We start from the raw sequence: 27,925 nt of genomic DNA on the forward strand, positions 1-27,925 counted from the left end.
GTGCAACTTACAAATGTAGATTTTTTTTTCGTTACATGACTGCACTCAAAAACAAAACAATGTAAAACTTTAGAGCCGACAAGTCCAGTCAGTCCTACTTCTTGTTCAGCCAATCACTAAGAGAAACAAGTTTGTTTACATTTATGGGAGATATGCTGCCCACTTCTTATTTACAATGTCACCTGAAAGTGAGAACAGGAGTTTGCATGGAATTTTTTAGCAAGCATTGCACGGTATTTACATGCCAGATATGCTAAACATTTGTATGCCCCTTCATGCTTCGGCCACAATTCCAGAGGACATGCTTCCATGGTGATGATACTTGTTAAAAAAATAATGTGTTAAATAATTTGTAACTGAACTCCTTGGGGGAGTATTGTAAGTCTCCTCTGTTTTACCTGCATTTTGCCATATATTTAATGTTATAGCAATCTCGGATGATGACCCAGCACATGTTCATTTTAAGAACACTTTCACTGCAGAGTTGGTAAATCGCAAAGAAGGTACCAACGTGAGATTTCTGAAGATAGCTACAGTACTCAACCCAAAGCTTAAGAATCTGAAATGCCTTCCAAAATCTGAGAGGAATGAGATGCAGAGCATGCTTTCAGAAGTTTTAAAAGAGCAACACCCCAATGCGGAAACTACAGAACCCAAACCACCAAAAAAGAAAATCAACCTTCTGCTGGTGGCATCTGACTCCGTTGATGAAAATGAACATGTGTGGGGCCACACTGCTTTGGATTGTTATCAAGCAGAACTCATCATCAGCATGAATGCATGTCCTCTGGAATGGTGGTTGAAGCATGAAGGAACATACGAATCTTTAACGCATCTGGGACATAAATATGTTGCGACTCTGGCTACAACAGTGCCATGTGAATGCCTTGGTGACATTGTAAACAAGAAGTAGGCAGCATTATCTCCTGCAAATATCTGCAGCAGTATCTCCTTTTTTGTCTTAGTGATTGGCTGAACAAGAAGTAGGACTGAGTGGACTTGTAGGCACTAAACTTTTACATTGTTTTGTTTTTGAATACTTTTTTTAAACATACTTCTACATTTGTAAGTTCAACTTTTATGATAAAGAGATTGCACTACAGTACTTTGAAAAATTGAAAAATACTATTCTTTTGCTTTTTACAGTGTAAATATTTCTAATAAAAAAAATATAAAGTAAGCACTGTACATTTTGAATTGTAATTGAAATAAATGTATTTGAAAATGTTGAAAACATCCAAAATATTTAAATAAAGTGCATTCTATTATTGTTTAACAGTGCAATTAATTGTGATTAATTTTTTAATCGCATGATTAATCCGATTAATTTTTTTTAATTGCTTGACAGCCCTAATATAAACATAAGATCATACTATACCAACCTTTATTGGGAATTATCATTCTTGCTCTTGTTTTTTTAAGTGACAGAAAGAAACTCAATGGATGCTACATGGGGATTGCTAGCCAAAAGGGAAGTGTCTATTTTTTCAGTTTCCTCTTATTGATACATGCCATGAGAGATTAAACATAAAAAAGGCCTGCCATCTAAGGCCAAAGGAAAAATCTACGGCTTGTCTGGGAGCTAGAGTCCCATGATGCTTTGTAGTTTGGCTAACTATGAGGACTGGAACTGTACCAAGCAGTAACCGTGTATTTTGAACTTATTGTAACAGATATTTTAGTAATACTAACCACGAAATATGTGCAAAATGTATAACGAATAAAATGATCCAAATAAGGGAATAAACAATGACTAATTACCAGGTGTTGAGACAGTTGGAAAGTTACAAGGGAACAGAGGACTTAGGAAATAACCTAAGCTAAGAAGAAGTATGTACCAAAAGGAGGAAGTAGTTAAGGGTCATTGTGGTAAAGAAAAAGGGGTAACAAGGAAATAATTTGTGAAGGGGGAAGAGATCATTTGCAGACTGGAAGCACGTTGTCAGAGACAACTACAGGGGAAGGTATTCTACGGCTGTGAGTAATTGTAGACCTCTCTGTGTAATGTCCTGTCTTTACTATCTTTTCATCAATAAAATCCAATCAAAAGCTGACGTATCTGAGTTTTATTATTAATCAAAACTAAACTCAAGACAACCACTCTCATCAAAACTATAACCACAATTAAAATGTTATCAATTACTGGCTATCGGTTAATTGGCTATTGATGATCAACAAATTATTACATATTGACTATTAATTATCAATATGAGAAACAGAGAGGTTGGTCTCCAATGTCTCACACAATCTTCCCAGTTTATAGGGGGGAAACCACAGCTTGAGAACAAAGTGCAATACTGCTAACATGAACTGGATTCCTTTTCTGTAGGACAGGGGTTACCAAACTTGGTTTGCAGCTTGTTCAGGGTAAGCCCCTGGCAGGCCGCGAGACACTTTGTTTACCTGAGCGTCTGCAGATACGGCCGCTCCCAGCTCCCAGTGGCCACGGTTTGCCTTTCCCGGAGCTGCAGGAACAGTGGCCCGGCCACTGGGAGCTGCGAGCAGCCAGACCTGTGGACGCTCAGGTAAACAAAGCGTCTCATGGCCTGCCAGGGGCTTACCCTGACCAAGCCCCAAACCAAGTTTTGGAACCCCTGCTAGAGGAGAAGCAATGCAGGAACACTTGACATATTTACTGCATCTGTCTGCTGTCAAACTATGAGTAGTTTTCAGTGGGACAAATGTTAGGCCCCAACTGACCAAAGCCAGGGTAAAAGAGCTGTGCACAGAAGAACAACGGAGGAGCAGAGGTGATGGAACGTTCACAATGCCAAAGTAGAATTCAGAGTACCCAGAAAGTTAGCCTGTGGCCACCATACTGGGGGGAGAGAGGGAGAGGAGTGGATATTACAGAGCAAGCTCTGTTGGTTTCTTCCCATTGGAAGAGATTTTTTTTTAACCACAGATCAAGCCCCAGGTTTAAGACCCCTTTGAACTGAGGATCTTGCTCTGTATATTCAGTATCTGTCAGACCAAAACATCCGTCCATCCCCCCACACTTTCTTTCTGAGACAGACTAGTCAACCCCACTCCTCTCTCCCAGGAGGAGGAGTTAAATACGAGCAACAACAAATCCCATTTTCTTGGGTTGAGATATTCTTCCAGTATAACAAGGTGTGTGAAAAGATGGGTCTCCCAGCAGCGTCGGGGACAAGTCACCCCTCCTACTGCTATGGATTCATCATTCTCTGTTGGAGTTGAAGGATGGGAGAGTTTCCATATGATGCACACAGCCTTTCCTACAGTGTATGATTTGTACTGTGTGACCCAGATGTTGGCAGTAACTGGACAACAGAGCTCATAAACTCAGAAGATATGCCTCATATGCATAATTATCAAATGTCCGTTTCAGAAAGATTCACTTGTGATGATGAAAGATTCTGGTTAACAAGCAAGATTCAGAAATTAGAAACATTTAACAACCTCATGATTTCTTAACATTTCACCTCCTCTGTACTTCACACTCTAACCACAGACTGTATCCCATACAACAACTGTCCATGAATTTCACATATCTGGAACCCACATATCTGAATCCCAGAAATTTATTCTCATGCCTATGGCAATAGGCTAGTTTTGGCTGCTTTATTCATCTCACTTTTCCCGTGAGTTTTAGTGTTTTTCCAACACAGATATAATGGTCAGTGTTGTCACCAACCACAGATTGAGGAAAAGCATAAATTAATAAACAACTAGGAGCTGGACTCACTCATCATCCTGGTTGGCAACACCTGGAACCAAAACACAGACAAGACGTAAAATGAAAGAAAATATCAGTTGGACATTGAGTTAAAAACATTAATCTGTCAGTAGGAAGATTGAATGAAGTTTTGTAACCCAATAAACATGACCAAGTGAAGGTTTCCTGCATTAATCCACCAGAGGCCTGATTGTTCTGTTATATACACCCACTTCACACAGGTGTAACTCCATGGACTTCATTGGCATCCCTCTTGATTTATAGCAATGTGAGAGGAAAAAGGAGCCCAGTGTGTTGCTATGGAGATTTGCAGTCACTTTAGTAAACCATGGAGGGAATTTTGATTGTTTACTATAATATTCTAATTGTTTCCTATTGACATTTTGATTGTTTACCATTCCTCAACTAATGAGTCAGCTCTCCCCTCACATGTGACTACACAGCACCTGGAGCCAGGACCCTTCAGCACCATGAGGGATTGGAATAATTGCTGGTGAGTTACTGGCCAGAGACACAGCTTTATGCTTAGGACCCAATTTTACAGATACGTTTATATCCAAAGTTTATTGCAGGAATAGTTATTTGTTCAAATCTATCTAAGTTCAGTCCCAAAATCAGACACAGAAATGCCATAATTGGCATCCACAATTAATTGATAATGCAATTATTTATGGATGCAAAATTGGAGGTCAGTTTGAGGCCCTTTTAAAAATCAGACCCATCTTTCAGAAAGAAATCAGACTCTCTTTAGCAATAAGCATTCTATGGAACTTGTTTTTAATAGTCAAACCCTTCCCAAGGGTTAGAGCAGGGATCAGCAACCTTTGGCATGCGGCCTGCCAGGGTAAGCCTTCTGGCGGGCCGGGACAGTTTGCTTACCTGCCACATCCACAGATTCGGCCGATCGCGGCTCCCACTGGCCACGGTTCGCCACTCCAGGCCAATGGAGGCTGCGGGCACAGGCCAAAGGATGTGCTGGTCACCAGGAGGCTTACCCTGGTGCGCTGCGTGCCAAAGGTTGCCGATCCCTGGGTTAGAGGTGTCAGACAGAGGGCTCTGTAAGGCTGCAGCAATGGTTATTTACTTGAGAAACAGAGGAAAAGTGCTGGAGAGAGGGGCACTAGGCCATCTGTTATCTTTATGGCTGTTTAGTTTGAGCTCGGTCTGTTACTGTTCTGCTCAATAGAGGCTCTCACAGTCTACACCACAGATTAAGCTGTCGGTTATGTAAACACACATAAGAAGTCAGATTCTCCACTTTGATTGTGAGAGACTTTCTAATTTGTCACTGACAATAAAACCCAGACAAGGCTATTTATGGGGCTGCCCCAGTCTCAGAAGAATGCTTCTTTCTCAGCCAAGTTCCCTGAAAACTGCATCAAATGTGTGACATGCCCGAAATCATATATTTAAAAAACAGACATTAACGTTAGTAAAAACTAGACTATTTCCCCCAGTGGGCATATTTCTTACAGTGGCTCCACAGGGAGGCCAAAGTATAGAGACCATTATCTGCTCCATCTATGCCTCACACGCAGATAGAGGGGTGTAACCAGGTCACCACATCCAGAGTACCCCCACATGGCAATAGCCCACTGCTGACACTAGTTTCCCTTCTGTAATTCCTTCCTTTATTTCTCTTTCTCCCCCGCACTCCCTTACTATGAGCCTGCCACACGTCTCTTTACAACCCTAGGCATTACCCCACCCCTCATTAGGCATAACCTGGGCACAACTGTTTGGTCATAAGGGGGACTAATCCCACCTTTCTTGAAAGCTCAGTCACCCTCTGACATGGGGCTTACAATTTAGCAAAATATAGTGTATTGAATGGTAGTTAGGACAGCGTGGCCTGAAGTGTTTCTATGTCCTCACCATCAAAAGTGCTTTCCAGTTCTTGCACCAAGACACACTCCTGGCTTTTGGAAGACAGATGTGATGCCCTTCAATTGTGTTTCACAGTTCATCCTTCTTACAGTATGTCGTTCCTTAGATGGATAAGGACTTTTTAGGCCAGATTGAATCTGGACGTTATGCTGATGCACAGGGAGAGAAGGGCACCAGGAGCCTTCCCCTTTGAGCATCCTTCATCAGAACCAACCGTTATTGCTTCACTCAACTGTCTACTTTCTCTGACATCACTTCAGACTTTTCTTTAGCTAATGCTATAGGAGTTTGCAACTTATTCACTTCACTGGGTTACTATATGTGGCAATCATATCCCCTGCGAGACCTGTCAGGCTCAGGGTATCCTGTTGCTGTGGGACCCTTTGCAAGAAGATGGCACCCCCACATGCTGCCTTGCATAGCAGAGACCTGTGATTGAGAGAATTTATACTACCAGATTTCACTTTTTGTTGTTGGCATTTGGTTTCCTTCAGATTTAAAGACTTGAAGTTCCCCCCAAGATTATTGCTGTGGGATCTAAGCACCTTTTCTTGTTCATCGGTGTAAACTGCATTTGTGTTTTCAGTTTCTGACAGATTAATGCTGGACTTGATATATAAGTACACACAGAAAATGTAATGGTAATAATACCATGGCTGTCTCTCCAGTACAGAATAATCACCTAACCCGTAAGGACAGAATGTTCTGAGTCTCTGTCATAAGGTGCTCAAATATATGTTAACTCTTCAAACTTTAAAATGTGCATGGGTAATGCCTTTAAACAAGGCCTTGTTACGCAGAAATTCTCCCGCAGGTGAAGACTAAAGACATGGACATTTCTATAAAATGTAAAAGGTAAATGACAGTTAATCGCTTGCAAACATCTTTGTGCTTTCCAGTCCACATAGCCCCTTTCACATGGAATACCCTTCCCGAGCTAATCTATGAAGTAATTATCCTCTTCTCATTCAAATCCCTCCTCATCACCTCTGTGTATCTTAAAGTCTACACTGGCACTTTACAGCGCTGCAACTCTCTCGCTCAGGGGGGTGAAAAAAACACCCCCCTTAGCGCAACAAGTTTCAGCGCTGTAAAGCGCCAGTGTAACGTTCCCAGCGCTGGGAGCTACGCCCCTCATGGAGGTGGGTTTTTTTAGAGTTCTGGGAGAGCTCTCTCTCAGCGCTGTGCTGTGACTACACAAGCCAGTGTAGACTAGCCCTTAAGCTTTGTCTATGGTGCCAATTGAACAACAACACTTTTGTCATTCACAAGTGCTTTAAAATCCCCCCCTCTTTCCCCCCCCGCAAAGTTTTGCTGGGGCAACTGGCAGTGTAAATGGCTCGTTGTCCGCAGGAGTGCTCTCCTGTCAACAACAGCAACCCTGCTTCTAGGGGGTGGAAGTATTTTGTCCGCAAAAGTGCCGACAAACAGCGTTTACACTGCCCAACTTGTAGCAACTTTTAGCTGTCAACTGATAGTGGTAGCCAGCAGGGATTGCTGATATTCATTTGCTCATTTCTATTTTTAATACAACTAGGGTGACCAGATGTCCCGATTTTGTAGGGACAGTCCTGATTTTTGGGGCTTTTTCTTATATAGGCACCTATTACCTCCCACCCCGTCCCGATTTTTCACACTTGCTATCTGGTCACTCTAAATACAACCCTAAAACAAAAAACTTAATAACTGATTTATTATCCTCAGTGTTATTACCCCTGTGGTACACATGGAGAAACCAAGGCACATAGAAGTGAAATGACTTTCCCAAGGTCATTCTCCCAATGGAACCATCCATGTATCAAAAGGCAGATCCATTCCTTTTAGAATGGAACTGAAGAACAGTTGAGATGATCACATCAGCAAACAGAACCCATCTTGCAGAAATGGAGTGGAAAAGCAAAAGGAGACCAAAATTATCTTGGGCCAACAAGGAACCAGGAAAGTAACAAAGCTGCATATCTAGTAGGAACACTCAGGACTATGCTCGGATACACAGGCCATGTCTACACTAGAAAAACAGGTTACATTTTAAAGCATGTTAGCTAACACATTTTGACTAATAATTAAAAAAAAAAGACTTTGCATCTAGAGTAGAGAGGGCAATCCTACAAGGGGAACTTTTTTCTTTCCTGTTAACTGTAAACACTTAGTATGAGATGTCAGAAACAATATCCCTTCCCCAAACCCTAGTAAAAACAACAAAACAAAAAATTCAGCTGGATTTACTTTATTGAACAAGTAGATCGAGACAGTGATACTATCAGAAGCACAGGATGAGCAGAGAATCGGTCTGTTCGTGGATCTGCTAAAGCAGGGGTTCCCAAACTTGTTCTGCCGGTTGTGCAGGGAAAGCCCCTGGTGGGCTGGGCCGGTTTGTGTACCTGCCGCGTCCGCAGGTCTGGCCGATCGCGGCTCCCAGTGGCCGTGGTTCATTGCTCTGGGCCAACTGAAAAGCAATGGAGAAGCAAGGAAGGATGAGGTAGACTAGAGTTGTGTCGGGTGCTAGTTAGTGGGCTTTCAGTGATCACCAGTATCAAATATTCAACATTTGCCATAATGCTTAAAACGGAGTTTATCACTTGACCTGGAGGGAAATAGGGGGACAGATTAGAGAGATCTAGAGTCTTAGCAGGTGTAATTGAATATAGTTTAATTGAAGTCAATGGGATTTAAGGTGCTTTACATTAAGCAGGTATGCAAGTACTTCAATTAGGAGCCCAAGTAGCCTAGTTTTCCTATAGACATTAACAGGTATTCTGGAACAAGGGACTTATTTCAGAAGGCAAGGATCTAATAAATACTAATTTTCTGCATGTGTCCTATTTCAATATGGGACACCCAGTACTCTTCCAGGTCAGCAATAGGTTATTGTTGGGTGTCATATGGAATCACTGGGAGCAAGATTATTATTGGCAGGGATTGGACTGCCCCCAAAAGGTTTACGTCTTGTCTGACTTGCTGGGAGATATTTAACTGGGTTGCAGCCTGGTATACATCTCCCCACAGTTCCACTTTTTGAGACGGGAAGTGACTTTAGAATTCACCTATTCACTATTATTGATCACAATGGGAAAAGGGGAAGTCACACTCCTGTGTATCCAGATTGATCATCAGCTGGTGACAATGGAGAGGAGTTGCTGAATTATCATAAGGGAGGGACCCTCTCAGCCTCTCATACATAAGTCCTGATCCTGCAAACACAAGCATGTGTATAACTTTAGTCATATGAAATGTTTGCAGGATCAGGGTCATAATTTGTAACATGTGACCCAGCTCAGTTTCATTGGCATTCACTTAACATCAGAGCTAGTAAATACAAGAAATCAGCCCTGATAAGCAAAACTGTTATAAGCCCCAGTCCCTCTTTCCTTCCTTGGTTACTCGGGAGCAGGCAGCACTCACGTGTGTGCCCGGGGAACCTGAGAGTAAAGGAGATCCTGAGTATCCCAGTGGTGATGTTGGATAGATGGGAATCCTCTATCCACCCCTCTGCTACAGTCCTTTCACTTACAAAGGACATCAATTTTGTCAATGCTTCCAGCTGGCTGGGTCCTGGCATGCCTTGGTAAACTGAGCTAATCTAGGCAATGGATCTAATCCCAAAGTACAATTATAAACAATAGATAGCCAGTAGATAACACATGTTTACTTAATTTAGAAAAACATGATAACAGACAGATTAATTAAAATGTCTCAGCCACTTTAACTCAGTAGGAGGCACATCACTAAGTCAATTAATACATGCATTTACAGAAGTAAATTGAAACATATCCAACTCACATTTACTCTGGCACAATTTACCCCACCCCTGTGCACGCACTCCTCTTAATGTCAGAGTTCTAGGCACTGGCTAGTTGCATGGGTGCACTTGAAGATCCTGAAGCTGCAGACAGCACTCAGTTAGTCCAGTAAAGCAGTCCAGCCAAGGCAACAAGGGGCCTAGCTGCAAAATACAAGTTGTTCTAACCAGAAGTCAGTAATCCTAGATCCAATAAAACCATGCCCTCTCTTATCAGACCCCTTACAGTAGCCTTGCTGTCCTCCTTCCCCTGCAAGCACTTTCCTAAACAACGGGTGGTTACTCACACTACCTTCACTACATGCCAACTTCAGTCAGTTCTGGGCACAGTAGTAGTCTCTGCCCTGGCTGCAATGAAACCCAGCAATAGCCTCAACAGTTTTTCAGCAGCAGCTTCTGGCTTTCTAGCAGCAGCTCCTACCTTGGACAAAGTTCCTCAAAGCAACCTCCACTCCCCTGACCAGGATCTCAGTTCCCCACCCAAGATAGAGCCTATAGTATGCACTCCCTGTATCTCCTGGCTGGAAGCCCCTCTCTCCCTAGACATCATAAGAGTTTGTAACAGGGTAGTTTACCACACTTGCCCTTCAGGGCTTAAAACAGCCCAGGAGAGGGCTGTGGCTGGGGCAAGAAGCCTGGGCTGATTGGGAGAAAGCAGGCTCAGCTGTGGTCAGGTCCCAATCAGGCCCAGCTGGCCCCTATAAGAGGCAATGAGCCAGAAGCCCAGATAGTCTTCCTCTGCCTGTAGTGGGAGATGGGCTTGGTTTAGCTTGAGGGAGCTAGAGACAGGGTACTTGAGTGAAGTAGGGCTGGGGAAAGGCAGAGGAGCTAACAAGTAGAAGGCCAAGGGGTACTGGGGGTTGCAGAGGGCAGCCCAGAGGTAGGCCAAGGCAGCAGATCAAATCCTCCTTGCTAGTGATGAGTGGCTGATACTGCAGTCTGCCCCAGTGAATGGGGGCTAGATGGAGACTGGGCAGTAGCCAAAACTTTGGCAAAGTGGGGATAGTGGGTTGGAGGTTCCCCAGGGAGGGGAGACCCAGATTGGTGGGGTACTGCCAGGGGGCAGAACCCCAGCTAAAGGGGCACCAGGGTCCAGGGAGGCACATGGGGCCAGAGGACAGGTGGATCACTGGCCTGTAGAGGGTGCTCCTGGCTGGCTGTGAGCTAATTCCCGAGGACAACCAGCAGGACAACCACCCCAGCTGGGTGAAAGTCTAGTACATTAAACTATTAGAAACCTAAAGGCCATGCAATCTTAAATGAGGAACAACACTGTTGCTTTTGATTATTTTCTTTTCTCTTTTCTTTTAATTTACTTATCTTAGGGATTATACTGCTCCCTGAGAAAAGGGCTACTGTCTGAAAGGGGTGTGGCCAATTTTTGTCCTAAACTGGTCACGGGTCCACCACTGTGCAACTGAGTTTTGTGGCAAGATGGTAGTCTGTAATGATCAAAATAATCTGGTGATTAAATTTCCCTGCCCTCTGTAGTCAGTCTCAAATGTGCCTGTTTGGGTAAAGTCATGACAATTGTTAGTCTCCGCCAGGGGCGGCTCTAGAAATCACGCTGCCCCAAGCAGCGCGGTGTGCTGCGCCGCCCTTCCCCGGTCCTGCGGCGGGTCCCTTCTTCCCGCGGCTCCGGTTGAGCTCCCGCTGCGGCAGGTCGACCGGAGCCCGGGACGAGTGGACCTGCTGCAGGCATGACTGCGGCGGGCGCCGTGGTCCCGCGGCTCCGGTTGACCTGCCGCAGTCATGCCTGCGGGAGGTCCAGCCGAGCCGCGGGACGAGCGCCCCCTCCGCAGTCATGCCTGCGGCAGGTCCACTCGTCCCGGGCTCCGGTTGACCTGCCGCAGCCATGGCCCAGACTCCCGCCCTCCCCGGCGGCAGGGGACGCCCCCTACATTTTGCCGCCCAAGGCACCAGCTTGTTTTGCTGGTGCCTAGAGCCGCCCCTGGTCTCCGCTATTTACAAGATTCAGGGTCTGACTCCTATTTTCTCCATTTTTCAGGGAATGCAGTTGAGAAAGAAGCATTCCTCATTAGGCAGGACAGCCCCTACAAACTTTGTCTAGGTTTCATTTTCCATGACAAATTAGAAAGCACCTTCATAATCAAAGGGGAAACATCTGACTTCTTGGGTGTCTATATACATGTACTCCATCTGTGGAGTTTACTGTAAGAGCATCAATAGAGCTGAGCCCTAATCTTCAACACAGATTAAACCACTATCTCCAGCATGAAGGAAATCAGGGTCTTAATACTCTCCATTCTGGTATTTTTCTGTTGATGCTGCTTTTCGGCCCTGGAAAGAGTCCTGTCTTGACACTTGCTAACCCTCTCAAATCAAAGACAGATACTCAGGATAATGAATATCTTTGAACAGATTAAGGTGTAACTGAAAAATCAATCCAGATGCAGTGTAAGTAGGTGCAAGACAAAATGTTACAAAAATGTGTTCTTTTGAAGATTAGAGAGACAAGCTGGGTGAGGAAATATCTTTTATTGGACCAACTTCTTTTGAAAATTTCCTTCCAGGAATACCTTTTTGTTTAGTTAAATAGTAAGTCAAGGAAATTGCTTTATTAAATAGTCAACTATGCTCTTATTAGTTACTATTTTACAATTTAAATTTCCATACACATGGTCTTAAGAGAAGTAAACCGTCACACAATAAATGTACTGAATTAGGCAGCTACATTTGGATATTCTGCAGGTAGATTTAGTTTCATTTCTGTCCAAAACTTTACTTCTGTTGAGCTTTTGGGGCTGCTTTTCTTGCAGACAGGGCCGGCTCCAGGGGTTTTGCTGCCCCAAGCAGCCCAAAAAAAAAAAAAAGCCGCGATCGTGATCTGCAGCAATTCAGTGGGAGGTCCTTCGCTCTGAGTGGGAGTGTGAGGGACCCTCCACCGAATTGCCGCCAAATACCTGAAAGTGCCGCCCCCGCTCCGGAGTTGCCGCCCCAAGCACCTGCTTGATAAGCTGGTGCCTGGAGCCGGCCCTGCTTGCAGATGCTGCCAAACACCCAGGGCTAAGGTCAGTATGGCTTTTTCTGTTAATTATCACCTTCTGCCAATCTTTGGTTTAAGATAAATGTTTTGTGATAACATTGTGCCATGATCTCTGTTTTGGAAAAACACTAAAACCCAGGAAAAAACATGGGTTCATCAAGTGCCATGACACTGAAATTGTAAATCCCTTGGATCCAGATACATGGTTTCTATACAGTCAGAGATTAATGTTTGTGACATAGTGTGAAATACAGAGAACAACCAGGAAATGAAATAGTGAGAGGGGAATATCAGATAATCCTCAAGACTCCAGTTGTTTTCCATTCTTAAAAATGACCCTTTTTCTCTGCACCTGATTCATTAACTAGACTTTTTTTACCAGCTCTGGGGAATCCTTGCTGAACTGGTATTTAGTAGTGTAGGCACCTTATTCTAGGTGAGAGGCCTCTGAACTTAATTGGGAGTGTTCCAGTGAGGGAGATCTGAGTGCTGTAATCTAGCCTTGGAGAATACAACTCTGTAGATGGGCTTTTCTACCCTCTCACAACCTTCTGCTGCAGCCATAGGAAAGCACATTTGCACCCTTCCACTGATCCAAGCCCTCTTTGTATCCTGGAGCTCTTTTTACATCCCCTAGCTGGGAATCATTAGCCCGAATCACTAAATGCTGTCCAGCTGGATCAGATGATTCCCCACACCTGCTTGGCTCCTTTTCCAGAACAGGGCTGGCTGCTCCCTGGACCTGAAAGAGGCAGACCGCTCTGTTACAATAATTCAGCATGCAACACTCTCAAGTGTTGAATGAGGCTGAACACTCTGCAGGTATATAGCATTAATATAATCACAGCCAAAAAATATAATAAAAGAATGTTCAAGTGGCAAAGTCAAGCACTTAGAAGTTAGCAAATGCCAGAATTAAGATTGCCTATGCAATCTTTAATTACATGATCACATACTACATTTTCCAAAGGGCCTTCCTTATTCAATGAAAGCGCAATATTTTTTTTTATCCTCCACAGAAGTGTGTAGCCTTATTTAAAGCACACAATCCAAATCTTGCGCTGAATAACATTTTTTTAATCTCCTGATGGGTGTTTCTATGAAGCAAGGGATGTAGGCCATGGGCTTCACAGAGACTATCACTATAATGCTTCACAAATGTTAATAAATTTATCTTCACAACATCACTGTGAGTTTAGGAAGTATCTTTATCCCCATGTGATGAGGAACTGAGAAATTCAGGCCATATTGCCACAAGTGCCCACTAATTGGGGTGCCCTAGGACCTGATTTTTCAGAGTACTTAGCATTTTTATGGTACTTTATATGTTCAAAACGCAGCTCCAATCAGTGTCCGTTGCAGCTGTGAACACTGAACACTTCTTCAAATTGGATTGTAGGCATCTCATATTGGGCACCCAGAGAATGAGGAACACACAAATTAGTAACTTCCTGTGAAGAGATTGGTTTAAGCAGTTTGACAAGCACTACATAGGAACTCTGTGACAGACACAGGGATCCAATTCAATTCTCTAGGGTGACATTCAACTACATAAACCACGAGACCATCTTTTCTCTTCCTGAAGTTCCCTGCATCAATCACCCCACACCTTTGAACTTCTTGGACAAACAAGGCTGAGATCCTCCAGACAACTGCCTTATTCACCACACAACCCTGATTCATTCCCAGAATACTGTCCATTCCATGCACTAAATCAGGCAGGGTACTGTGGAAAAAATATCTGATCATGTAATCAGAGATTGCATCATAAGGCATACACACGAGGGAGCTGAATTAAAGTTGCACAGGGAACCTTAATGCTGGCATATCTTAGCTTCTAAGGGCTTGACTTAGCAATCTGAACAGTCTGTTAATGTTGTTCTTTCAGTGTAATGAACTAATTTTAAAAATACAAACTGAAAAAAAAATTCTATCATATGAAACCATAGCAACTCCCAATGTGGGTCATCTGCAGGATTAGGACTATTAAATCTACAGCATAAACCTCTACCTTTTGAGCTAGAGGAGTCACTGGTAGAAATAGTAAGCTGTTATCCTTGATGTGGACTAACAGTAGTGTGGAATGGGATGTTTTGCCAGCGGGTTTCACAGCTATTTGCTGAAAGCAAAGGAATGGTGAAACTCAGCATTCAAGTTTCAATTCCAGGTTCTGGAAGGACAGGTTTTCTAGTGGTTATAGCCCATTCTTTCTCTGTGCCCCTAAAGTTTCCCCTCTCCTGCAGCTCTTATCCATATGCTTCACCATATGCATTCCTTACCCTTCTGCATTGGAGTATGGCTGTTTCTTCTCCACATGCTGAGCACCAGCAAGTGGGGCACTGAGAACACAGGAGAGACAATATTCCTTACCTCAGTTCCCGTGCCCAGCACTGGAGCGGAGAGGAGCAGCAACTGCAGAGAAAGTCTTGCTCAGCTCCATAGCCTTTGAATGGAATATCAAGCTCAGTCACTCTGTGGGGATGGCACATGTGCTGTCCATTCAGGGTGTAGGAGTTGTGAAGGGACAGAGCATACTCAGTGCAGATGAAATCTTTGGTGAATTTAGCTGCCAAACCTAACAAGCCTCTTCTGAGCATGTGGAAAATTAGATTTTCAGACACTCTTAACTTGGTCAAATTTGTGCAGATTTTCACAGAAACAGCAAAAGGCACATCCTTGACACCAGGGCAACCTCCCCACTCCCCTCCCCGACCAAATTACCAGGCCCTCCTCCAAAGTATGGAGGAGCTGGAGCTTCTTAATGAAATCGATGAATTTTTTTAAGATGGACAAAACTACACAATCAATCCTGATACATCCCTTCCCTTGTAAATGGCAAATGTGTTTTATCTGAAACTTTCCAGATAATTTCAGCCTGAGGCAGACATCTAGGATAGTTAATTTCAGCACAAGTGATTAAAGTTTGGCAAAGTTATGAACAACTGAAAACAGGATCTTATAATGCTCTGCCTATAGCAATGACAGGTGCTGACCTAATGCCTCATCTATCAGAAGTGTTTTCCAGTTGCTATGGCTCCGTCAGAGCACTCTCAGCATTTGAACAGCAGGTTTAAGCTGTTCTGCTTGGAAAAAATGACTATGTAAAAATAGCAAACTTTTATTGAAGAAGTACATCTTCACACAACGCACAGTCAACCTATAAAACTTGTTGCCAGGATATGTTCTGAATGGCAAAATTATAGCTGGATTCAAAAAAGAATTAGGTAGGTTCCTGAAGGATAGGTCCATCAATGGCTATTAGCCAAGATGGTCAGGGACACAACCCCATGGTCTGGCTCTGGGTATCCCTAAACTTCCAGCTGTCAGAAGCTGGGACTGGATGAGATGGATCACTCAATATTGCTCTGTTCCGTTCACTCCTTCTAAAGCATCTGGCACTGGCCCCTGATGGAAGACAGGATACTGGGCTAGATGAACCGTTCTTATGTTAAATCAGCTCCTTTTCGGGTTGATCCAAAGGCCACTGAAGTCACTAGATGTCATACTCATGTGAATATGCATGTGTATAAGCAGTCCTGCAAGACCTATGCCTGTATCACCCTGACTACTTTGCTTCTCTCTTTGTTTGTTGCTCAATCTTTTTAGATTATAAACTCTTGGAAAGGGGATTTATCTGCCTATATATTTGTACAGTGCCTAGCACATTTTTGACACTACTGTAGTAGTAATAATTATTAATAATAAATAATAATGTTGTCTTTATTGACAAAAATTAGCTTTTGCTACATTTTACTCCTATTAGCACAGCAGAGCTAGTACAGCTATAGGAGACACAGCTAGATTCTATGCTGGCTCTAACACCATCAGGAGAAATATTCATCAAGTTCCAATTGCTGGAGTAATATCCACTATTCATAGCAGCTGTGTCAACCTATTACAGTTAACGGGGTTGCAGAGCTGTAGTTGAGTGAAGATGAAGACAATGGGTGTAACTGAGAGCAACTATCAAGTCTTTATTACAGGCCACAGTGCATGAGCTAGAAGGAATACAGCTCAATTTTCAGATCCCACAGTAAATTTGCAGCACTGGCAATTAGGTAAAAACAAATTTTGTTGTAAACGGAGGGACTTTGTATCCCAGAACTTTAAATTTACAGGACGGTTTGTTATGGATGACAATGAAAGCAGGATCAGGCCTTTGAGCTGGGGTCACTGAGAACTAAGGAACCCCAAAATATTATTTTTACAAGCTCAGCAATGAACATTACTACCATACTATTATGTTTCACCATTCTAACTCCATTCTAACTCCTTTCGTTAGCTTGTAGCTTGAGGCGTGGGACTGAGGTCTGATTAAAAGAACACTTTACAGAGCAGCAGTCCTGTGGTGAAGTAGGTAACGTCTCTTGTTGCCTTTGCTGACTTTCAGGAGCTTATCAGTGTACTGGGAGTCAGGAGACTTGGGGGTTCTGGTTCTGAGTCAGCTTCTTGTCCTCAGGGTGAATCTGGGCGAGTCACTTTACCAGTCTTCTTTTTCGCCTCCCACCCTTTATCTTTCTTGTCCGTCTCTAATCTCGTTGGGCAGGGACTGTCTCTTACTATGTGTTTGTATTATCTTATAGATCTAGGATAGCTGTAAAAAAAATTATTAGTGTGAGAAGCAACAATTTAATACCCCAGTGATATATGGGATCTTTTTCAATATACAGTATTAAAACTTTAGGATCAGACCCTCTGAGTACAATGGGATTTCCTTTGTCTTCTATTATAGGCCCATTTCTGTCTCTCTCTGTTAATTTTCCAGTGTCTGAACCCTGGAACAGGAACCATTGGGCTCCATCTGTTGACAGATTGTTTTATTAGCTCGGCCATGTCACTTATAGTTTTTCCATTTCCCGCCGTCCTTTGTTTCTAAGTGATTGCTCCATTCCACAGACTTGATTGTCCAGATTATCTTGCTGCTTCAACATTTTTTTCAACAGACACTTATAGGGGTTTGCAGGTTATCATCTTTTCTATTGTATGTGACAATCACAGGTATATTTCTCCATGAAGTCTCAAGCTTCCTCTTGCTGCTGGCAACCGGTGATAAGATAGCATCAACAGGCTGGTAGGAGAACTGGTATGATAACGAACAACTGGTAGAACAGAAGGAGTCTCCAAATTCAGGATGGAGGAGATCATCTGAGAACTTGATTGTGATCTGAGGGCATGAAGAAGGATCTGGCATTGGGCTCAATAATAAGAAAAAAAGGAGCTCAGAGTAAGGGAAAGGTGTGGGAGGGGATGTATCAGGATTGATTGGAGGGAGGGAGAGAACAATGGGATGAGGAGAATGGGGATAAAGAAGATTCAGAAAAGGAGGATTTGATATGATAAATATAACAGAATGGCACTAATTGAAGAGGGAAATGATTGGAGAGTGAGGATTCTGAACCAGGGTCATGTCAGACAATATAAATGATGTCTAGAAACCTAAAATGGAAACAAATCTGCTTAATATTATTCGGACAAATACACAGGTTCATCTAAGAAGATATAATGTACTCCTTCTTCCAATCATCTCAGCATTGAAGCTATACTAAAGGTCTCCATTACATGCACTTCTGAACTTGCCTCTACATTTAGCTGCCATTGTCTCTAGTTGCTTTTAGGTGATTCTAAGATTCTACCAAGGCATGAAGTGTCACTAGAACTCTTTAAGTTGGTTGAAAGGACAGTGCCACATTACACTGCCCTACTTTTCAGAAGCGCTGAGCATCCACTGCTCCTGCTGAAGTCAGTGTGAGTTTTGGGTGTTCAACACTTCAGAAAATCAAGCTCAGCTCTGAGTATAGAGTTCATGGTTACGTATTGAAATACAGCTCAGTTCTTCAGGAGAATTCTGAAGGAACACCCCTTCCTGCCAATATTTGCATGTTCCCCAGTTTCTGCACCTGTTTAGTGTGCTGCTTGGGGATTTCTGCAAAGTCACTTCCTTAAGTTTAGCATGGATTTTTACATTGTGCCTACAGATCTGTGTAACCCTTCTCTGTGTCACAGTCCAGTTTATTCCTTCAGTGCCTGGTCTCTCATTGAACTATTTACATCCTAGTTCCCAGTTTAAATCCAGCATAGGTCAGTAGTGACCCAAAGTTCTTACCATGTGCTGGCTGTTCTGTGACCATTATGAAATAAGTTTGGTGAGTCTCAGACCACGTCCTAGAGGGCAGGTGTCCTCGTCACAGAAACTACCAGCATGCCAGCACAACTAAAACTATTGGACACCTTGGTTGGCAATCTCAGCACAGCAGACTGTGGCACAGGAATTGAATTATTCTGTCACTCTTAGAGGTCATGCCTCTAGGACAAGGCTAAGGCAGCTAGAGAGGGATCCTGCTCTGGTATGGCCCAAAGGACAATCTTTCATGAGATCTAAATGTACACACAAATGTAGGCCTAGTTCTTGCTATCAGGTTGTTACAGAGTCTTTCTCCTGTGCCTGGCTGGGTTTGTTGACATTATTGGTTCTGACTGACACACTCTCTCTATACAGATTATTTTAGTGTTTAGTGATTGGGGAGATTTCCCCCTAAGTGTATATCCAGCTAGTGTCACTTGTTGTAACCAGATCAAGATAACTAAGAAGGAATGTCAAAAAGGGCAAATAGTATTGAGTTATTGGCCTAGAGGTGCACTTGGAGGGACTTTTCATTGTAATTCTCCCCTGGACAGATGCCTTATCTACAGTATCTCACCCTCAGGTTGGGGAGATGGTAGTAACTTTACTGGATTTTCAAAGAATTTCGGTAAAGACCTCAATGCTATAAATTTTAACCCCTCTGTTTCTGGACAAAAGGCATACTTTCCTCTACTGCAATACCAGCAGTTAAAGTTAGGTTGGTATTTTCATTCTACATGCCACAGTTCAAATAGTTTATTATTCAGCCATAAAAATTCACTCTGAGTTGGATCCTGGCACGAAGATGACTATGTGAATTGTAGATATCTTTCGGATCTCTTTGCCAATGTTGGAATGCCATTGCTCTGCACAAAGGGGATGGAATCTGGCCCTAACCCCTCTCCTGGTGATTCTGTCAGCGTGAGGGAATCTCCAGTGTGGGGAGGACTGGTGTGTCTGGATCCATTATGCCACCCTCCTAACAATGGGAGGTTGGGAGGGGTAAGGGGGTGGGGGGCAACATGCATTACACTCCAGCTTTGCTCAGCTGGCAGATGGCCCCTTAAGCTCTGTTTCCAGCTGCCACAAGTTGAAACATCTTTAAGACTGCTCTAATTTATGTCCAGACGAGGGCTAAGGCAGGGAAGCAGGGAGCTGTGATAGGCTCCTCCAGCTCCCTGCCTTGCACTCTTCCCTCTTACCCCTGTTCCTCTAGGAGTTCCCCATTCATTGCTTTTATGCTCTTGGGATTTACTATATTTATTTTACACCTCAAACCTCCCATGTCTTTTTGATGTATTTCTGCTTCCTACAGAAAGTAATGTTCCCTTGTCTGCACATTTCTGCTTCTAAGAGTGAGAGGGATTCAGTCCCCCATGATAGACTCAGCCACCTGCTAACACATTCTTCACCTGCACTTCCATTACGTCTTTTTACAGGGTAGAAGAGCTGAAAAAAATTAGACATTATGTGACATTAGACTGTACTGGAAGGGCCTTTGTTGATCGCCAGTCTCCATTAGATGCTTATGGGATGTTAAACAATCATTGTTCATCTGTATTCTTCAACACGTTCACCCATGCAGCGCAAACACATTCTTATCCATTCACTGACACGATCTGAAAAATCCTAATATACCACAAACTGTTGTATCAATGTTTTTGTAGAATACATCGTTCACTGATACAAGAGAATTGCTGCTTTGTACTTCATCCGTACACCAGTGCTGACCCAAATCCTAATTTTATTTGAAAATAAATGTCATACCAACAAATTGCTTTGGTAACCATTTCTCATGGTTAAATTATTTTGAATAAATCCATCAGAACATAACTCAATCCAGTGTAAACCCCGCACTGCAAGGAAATGTGCATGAGGCTAGGACTCAATAAAGATGTAAATATGGTGAGAAATTGCTGTCCTCTCTGTAGAGTTGCTCCTTTTGAAATGTACCTCCATGAAAATATTCAGGTGGGGTTGAAGTGAGGATTACTGATTGTACAATAAATCTTGTTAACAAGCTCCATGGTGCAAAGATCAAGAATGTAACTTATGCTCATCCTGATTTTCTGGAAATCATATTGATAAGGAAGCATTCCTGAGAGTTGGGAACTGCTCCTCAAAAATCTTCTGGTTTCCATTAGCAGTACCAAGCCACAAGGGTGATTTCATAATCAAACAGAAGAATCTGGAGTTCTACACACAGATCTATATATATGTATGTGAGCTCAACTCATGGAATTTATTAAGAGAAATCCACTAAGCAGAGACTCAACCAGAGAGACAGCAACTGTCTCCACCATGAAGATAGCTGGTGTCATTGTGCTTCTTATTCTGGCAGTTTTCTGCTGCTCTGGTGAGTAACTTTTACTAACCCCTGTAGTGAGAGGGGTGGCCCAATTCTCTGCCACCTGCCAGCATTAATTAATCTTGTCCTGGCCTCAAAAAGCAAGGAGAAAGAGGTTGTGGGAGTGCACTTCACTCTGAAGTTCTTCATTCAGATATATTAGTTCTTCAGTCTAAGGCTTCTCCTACACTTTGTTGAGAAGGCTGCTGGTGTTTGACAGTATGTCCAGGTTTTGGAACCTCAACAGGACACGGGGTCCTGGGCACCAAAGTGAGCTCTTGCATTTATGTGTCTTAGCATAGACTATCTCCATCTTCTCCTTATGTCATTTTAAAAATATATGGACCAGAGCCAAGCTCCACTAAAGTCAATGGAAAGCCTCTCATTGACCTCAGTGGGCGTTAGATGCCTGTAAAGCAGAGAGTAACATAGATTTAGTGTGACTATTACTATCCTGCAGGTTCCCCTTATTAGTGGCGTGTGATGATCCCATTCTCCTGAAAAAGGGCATCACTGGGGTTCCTGCTCCACTTGCTGTGATGTCACAGACTATACCAGTGACAGCATCCATTTTAAATATTCAGACTCAATAAATGATCCAAGTAGCCAAGAAATACACAACATTTAGCAACTGTTATTGTTTTCTGAGCATTTTGCTAGGAATGCAACGTTTTATGGAGCACCAAACCCAGAAGAAGGGACTCTGTTAAATGCAGACATTATTTATTAACAAGACGTACAGCTTTATGTGTGGCCCATTAGTGCAGGGAACTTGCTTTCCCTGGTGTTTGCTGGGTTAGAAGCTGCATTCAGTTTTGCTCCAGACAGATGAATGTTTTGCATTTAATTTCTTTCCAATGTTTTCCCTCATTTTTATCTGATATATCTGTGATTTTGTTCCAGATGTTGCCAGTCACTATGGCAAGGTGAGTCCAGCTCTTATTGTTATTGAACCCTCACATTCCCTTGTCTCAAGAGACCCTTGTAAGCACTATGGGATCATGAACTCTGTGTTGGAATCATCTCCCCTCTCCAAAATAGCTAATGAAGAGGCTGGGATCATCAAAAAGGGACTACCTTGGTGCCCATAAACTGAGAGAGTAAATCCCTGGGATTCAGTTACACTGGGTGTACATGGTCAGACCATTGTTTTCCGTGCATAATTCGATGGGATACAATACCTGGCTGGATTGTTTGAGAATCAAAGAGCTACCGGGAAGGGAAGTGATGGGGAAAATATCAAGGAGAGAGTTTGAAATTTCAAACCATTGTTTGCCTATATACCTTATTAGGAAGAATCTTTTCCCACTACAGACGATTCTGGATACTGGCGACTGACTTCTTCTGTTCATTGAGTCAAATGACCAGTTACTGCCAGTTCATGTTACAAATCAGACAGAAGGCGATGAGAGTCTCTCTCTCCTACATCTCTATCAGCAGCAGATAAATCTGAACAGCCAGAATAATAACTTTTCCCTTCCTTTGTCTATGTAGGGAAAGAAAGGGTAAAATCTTTAATCCTAATCTGTGGAGGTGGGGCATATTGGGGACCATTTATATCCCCCTGCCCTACAGAGCAGGAGTTTTGAATGAAACGCAGAGAAGGGAAGTGATTTGCAGTCAGTGGTAGAACTGGGACTCAAACCCGTCTTCTAGCTCCCAGCCCAGTGCCCTATCCACTGGACCTTAGAAGCAATGGACAAGATTATTTCTTGTGTCCCTCACTTCAGTACACAGTCAATACGCATAAAAAATTCAGGATGTCTGTCTGATTCAGAAGTGCTCTCCTCCTCCTCAGCAACTTCCCTGAGAGCCCCAGCTCACTCTTTTCTCCCTGTGTCACCCCATACATACTCCCAGAGGCTTGTGTGGAGTTCCTTCCTTCCCTTGACTGCATCCCCACTGTCCATGTGACACAATTCCCCCCAAAGACCCAGAGTATTCCTCTTTGCAACCCAAATTCCCCATCAGACTCCTGATCCCTCAAACCCTCCCCCTGCAACCAGGTAATGTTTCCTACAACTCCCTTCCCAGTAGGATCCCAGCATCCAGAAAATTTGTGGGAGATCTTTCCAGACTAACTCCCAGTGACACGGGCTAAGAGGAGCCCGTCACTAATTGGAAGCACTACACACATTACTAAAGGATTGGGTCAGTCTCGATAAGGGATTAGATTGAAGTCTGGCCTGGTTCTTATTCTGGTTGAACTAACTCCCCATCCCTAGTTACAGGAACGGTCTGCAGCTGGTGCACTAGGAGAAAAGGATGAATTGGGCTTCTCCTGCCTTTATGCTCTTTCAGATTTTTAACCTTTGTAACTGAAAAATCCCTTCAATTTTGCCACCTCAGTTGCTGGTCCAACAGAGAGCCGCCAATTTTAGAGATGTGGGAAGAGCCTCAGTATTTAACTCTTTGAAACCCAGTTAAATGCATCTTTGGGAACCTGAACTACTTCACAAAAATAACACTACCTCACTCCTCCAAATACACCCTCAGCATGGACTGGGTTCATGAGTCGTTCCTCTGTTCACAGGCCTGGCTCTGCTGGTGGTGACTGGGGAAACGGGTCTTACTTCTGATGTTGGATTTACCTCCCCTCCCTCCCGACATTACTATTATTTACTGAGCACTGTCAATGTACTTGGCATTGTACAATCAAGAGGAAGACAAGAGCCCATGTCTCAAAGAGCTAGCAACCCAAGTTAGGCTGACACTATGGCCACGGGACCTGGTAAGATTAGGGTTAGAGGTAGAAAGAGGAGAACTGGCAAGTCAGTATAGAGCCATAGGAGGAAAAGATGGCAAAGGGAATTAAAATGATATATTATATTTGCAGACAAAATGTGATTATGACCCAAAGAATGATCCTATCCCGTGCCCCACAGTCCGGGAACGTGTCTGTGCCACTGATGGCAGAACTTATAGAAACTACTGTTACTTTGGCAGAGCCATGAGGTGAGTACTGAAATAAACCACTTATGCAGAGTAATAAAAACAACACTCAGAGCTAATCTATTTGCTTTTTCCAGAAGGGTTTTCCTCCCATAGGAGCAGCACCCCTCAATTTACTCATCTGCTTCCAGGTTTTTTAAGTTTCTTCTGCAATTGCTTTGACATGGAAAAGCTGTCCTGTAACAAAGCCAAATTGATTCAAATTCGTGTGAGAGAGAAAGACGGAGAGCGAGTGAGCTCTAGCCAGCTGCTCTACAGCCTTAGCTAACAGCTAGCTGGCTTTTAGCTCATGGAGTAGAGGCTCATGCATTTAGCTCCAGAGGCCCGAGGTTCAATCCTGCCCACTGATGACCAGAACAGATTCTTCTTTGATTAGGAATAATAAAGGAAAACCTGCTATGATCCTGAGTTTTCCACTTCTCTCTTCAAGTTCACTGAGTCAGACTCTGATCTTAGTTATACCAGTGCATATAGAGCTCCTCTGAACTTACAATGGTATAAACGGGTCAGAATCTGGCCAGCTGCTTTCTTAAAATGTACAGCTGGCAGTCATCTGGCTGAAAAGCAATGTTATTAGCACTCAGCTGTGTGGGAGTCAGATTTATACTTTTTGTGCTCCGAGGCAAAGCATCTTCAGTGCCCCTTCTGCCTTCCTATGTGGCCCTGCCTGGAGCCCCCAGCAGTTCTATGTGGCCCACTCTGCCTCCTAACCTGGCTCCAAGAAGAATGCTGTGGCTTTTCACTTAAGGAAAAAATGCACCTGCCAGGCTCCCTCCTTCCCAAGAACTCCCGAGCAGTGGCAATGTGGACAGTGGCAGCAAAACAGCCCAAAATACCAAAACTCACAACTGCTAAATAACCCCGGTAATTGACAGCTAAAAATAGCCCAACTGGGCTAGAAAATCACATACCATATATACTCGATCATAAGCCAGTTTGTTTATAAGCCGACCCCCGCAAGATGGATAAGTAAAAATGGCAATTTTTTATGACCCATTCATAAGCCGACCCTTTAATTCAGGGGTTGGCAAACTTTTGCTCTTGGTCCATCAGGATAAGCCTCTGGTGGTCCGAGATGATTGGTTTACCTTGCGCGTCCGTAGGCACGGAGGTAAATCTAAGAAAACAAAATGTTCCAGCCCACCAACAGCTTACCCTGACAGGCCAGGACAGCAACTGGTGGGGAAATTTTTTTGGGGGGGAGAAGCTGAGGGTCAGGGGAGTAATCCCAGTGACCATTCCCCAAATGACCCCACCCCTAACCTGGGACCTCTCCACATGACCCCTCCCCGTGTAACCCATCCTGTCCCACCCCCTAGCCCGGGACCCCCACACTCGCCTCATCCCATCCCTTCCCACCTTACCTGGGGCAGGCCAGGGAAGGATGTCTCTGGCCCAGCCAGAGCTGCTCCAGCAGGCTGGGCAGGGCAGCTGCAGCCTGCCAGCCCCAGAGCTGCAGCTGCTTCGGAGGCTGTGGGGAGAGCAGCGTGGCCAGAAGAAGAGACTCTGACCCCACCTCTCCCCTTCTGGCTCTGCTGACTGTGCTGCCTCTCCTTGCCCCCTCTGTTGGCAGGGGCTGTGTCCTACCTCTCCCCCTCTCTATACCCGTTCATAAGCCGACCCCCTTCTTTGATGCTTCCCTTTTTAATAAATAATTTTGGCTTATGAACGAATATATACGGTAGTTAACACTGGCGCGTAAGCACATGCTTACTGTGCCTAATTGGAAATTCGGCCCTGGTGGGAGCTCAGTACCAGATACACCTCTACCTCGATATAATGCTGTCCTTGGGAGCCAAAAAAATCTTACCGCGTTATAGGTGAAACCATGTTATATTGAACTTGCTTTGATCAATCGGAGTGCACAGCCCCCCCACCCCCCGGAGCACTGCTTTACTGCGTTATATCCAAATTCATGTTATATCAGGTGGCGTTATATCGAGGTAGCGGTGTACTGTAATCAGTTGCCATCTGGCTTTAAAAGAACTAAAGTAATTGAACAAAATAGTTCAAAATATGAAAATATTAAATGTTTACATTTTCTTCTTCTTCGCTCAGGATGGAAATATCTTTGCACTGGGAATGAGCAAACCTAACTGAATAAAATGAGACAGAGCGGGTTGGAAAATGGTTCCCCTCCTCCCCCCCGAAAAAGTTCTTAGTGAAAACAATTTTTGTCAAGAATTTATTTTGATTTTGGGGGGGGGGGGGTTGTCAAAAAAAATGAAGACCCTTCTATTGAAAATGTGTGTTGGCAGAAAGGTTTTGGCCAGCTCGAGACTGAGAATATCAGCACAGTTTCTTTAAAAATGAAGGAAGCCAGATAGGGGGACTGGAAGAGGTTCTAAGCAGAAGCTCTACAGTGAAGTTGACAGGGTAGAGTAATTTCTGGGGTAAAAACGTTTTTCTATTCTCATAAATTCTATTTCTTATTCAGTGGTAGAAGATATCGGCTCTTTCTTTGATTCTTCATCAGACAATAAGCAATGTTCCAAACCTCCACAAAAACTGAATCAAACTTTTTGAAGGTCAGAGTAATAGCTGGTAGGAAATTTTCCACAGAAACTTTTTTTAAATGACTTTTTGGAACATTTTCACAGAAAAAAAATTCTATTTTCATTGAAAAATGTGGGGTTTTCAATGAATATTGACAAGTGTATAGAGACCACTTTCTATGAAAAAGAACAAAAAGTTGTTCTCACTGGAAAATGTTTTTCCCATGACTTTCAATCAGCTTACTGAGAAAGTTTGTTTTTAATTCACAATAATTTTTTGTTTTTATGATCTCTGCCCTTCCCAGTCTATTTGAAAGCAAAACTTTTGAAGGAGCCTGACAGAGGCTGATATTGTTCAGCTCCCCTGGGAGCTAAAGATGGCCTCTTCTCATGACATTTCCAGCCCATTATTGCAGCGCCAAGAGGTTTTCATAGTTCAGGACTTATTATCACTCAGCAGACTAAATTTCTATACCCTGAAAACTCCATTTCTTAAAATGGAGTCCAGTATCGCAAGGAAAGCAAATGGCATCTCTTTAATAGTTCCAAAGTAAGTTTTACTTACAATTTGCATTTTAGAAAGTAACACTGGAGGCAGCCATCATGCTTAAAACTGAGCCTTTAAAGGCACCACTTCACCAAATCCTACAGAAATAGTCCCACCCAAACAGTGAAATATCACTAGTGCTAGCTGTAGTGCCTGGGGCTATTCTACTATGGTAGTGCTTTCTTATAAAGCATCAATATTAAGCAGGATGGGTGCCTCTAGTGTTGCTCTCTAAAAGCGCAAATTGTAAATGTTATTATTATTATTAGCTTAGCTACTACACTATGCTTGGAGCTGTACAATAAACACAAAGACAGTCCATGGCTTAGCCATGCTGACATGATTGTTTCCTACATGGTGTGTGCTTGCTTTGGGAATGTGGTAGTTTTGAGGAAAGAGTGCATTTTTGAATGAATGTAACTTCTTCCAGTCGATATGCATTCACAACTCCCCTTAATGCCAGTGTGCACACATGAGGGCAGAATCTGATCTAGCCCATGTGAATAACTACTGTTATCTGCATAAGTTTAGTGGGAAAGGTTAGAGGGTTTCCCTCCAAGGCTAGGCCACTGAAATCTTTGTGTCTTATCTTATCTCTTTGTCCGTGTGTCTCTCTTTTAGGGCAGCATGTGGAAAACTTGGCTTAAAACACCCTGGACCATGCCATGAGAAAAAGAAGGCATAAAAGTGGATTTCTTGTTTTGAGTTTCCACAAGAAAGTCCCTATGTAGAAACACATTCTCTATTTGTTCTTCTATATAGCGGTTGCAGTTTGCATCACTATCTCTGTTTCTTTGTTCGGTAAAGTAAATTCTGTAAAGTTCTTTATTTTTCTTTTTTCTTTAAAGGGGGATTTGTGGCCTCTCATGACACCCTTCCTGTTTGCTTCGAAGCAGCATTAGGTTGAGGCTAGATTCCCACTATAAGCTTGATTTTTATTGTCCCTTCTCAAAACAGGAATCTGATCTTGAAATATTGCATGTAGAGCACATCCTGGGGTAACATTTTCCTTGTAATTTTGGTTAAAATAAAAAAGGTGTATCAAAGTTATGGTATTTTGAAAACTGACC

The 27,925-nt window shown here is 43.2% G+C and overlaps 1 protein-coding gene across 1 annotated transcript; it reads left to right on the plus strand.

The window, feature by feature from the left end:
- The first annotated feature begins 20,759 nt into the window (after window positions 1–20,759).
- Window positions 20,760–27,807, plus strand: LOC120369882 (serine protease inhibitor Kazal-type 6-like). The gene is made up of 4 exons (XM_039483640.1): window positions 20,760–20,870; window positions 21,765–21,787; window positions 23,698–23,816; window positions 27,477–27,807. The coding sequence occupies exons 1-4, from the start codon at window positions 20,816–20,818 to the stop codon at window positions 27,538–27,540; spliced, it is 261 nt and encodes an 86-aa protein (XP_039339574.1). The 5' UTR covers window positions 20,760–20,815; the 3' UTR covers window positions 27,541–27,807.
- The last annotated feature ends 118 nt before the right edge of the window (window positions 27,808–27,925 follow it).

Source organism: Mauremys reevesii, linkage group 8 (genome assembly GCF_016161935.1).
Source record: "Mauremys reevesii isolate NIE-2019 linkage group 8, ASM1616193v1, whole genome shotgun sequence".
Taxonomy (NCBI): domain Eukaryota; kingdom Metazoa; phylum Chordata; order Testudines; family Geoemydidae; genus Mauremys; species Mauremys reevesii.

What these genes read in the sequence shown, in the direction of transcription:
- LOC120369882 (XM_039483640.1), top strand. Translation starts at nt 20,816, where the DNA reads ATGAAGATAGCTGGTGTCATTGTGCTTCTTATTCTGGCAGTTTTCTGC. An exon ending in TTGCCAGTCACTATGGCAAG is followed by an intron (nt 21,788 to 23,697) that starts GTGAGTCCAGCT and finishes TTATATTTGCAG; the next exon opens with ACAAAATGTGATTATGACCC. An exon ending in TACTTTGGCAGAGCCATGAG is followed by an intron (nt 23,817 to 27,476) that starts GTGAGTACTGAA and finishes TCTCTCTTTTAG; the next exon opens with GGCAGCATGTGGAAAACTTG.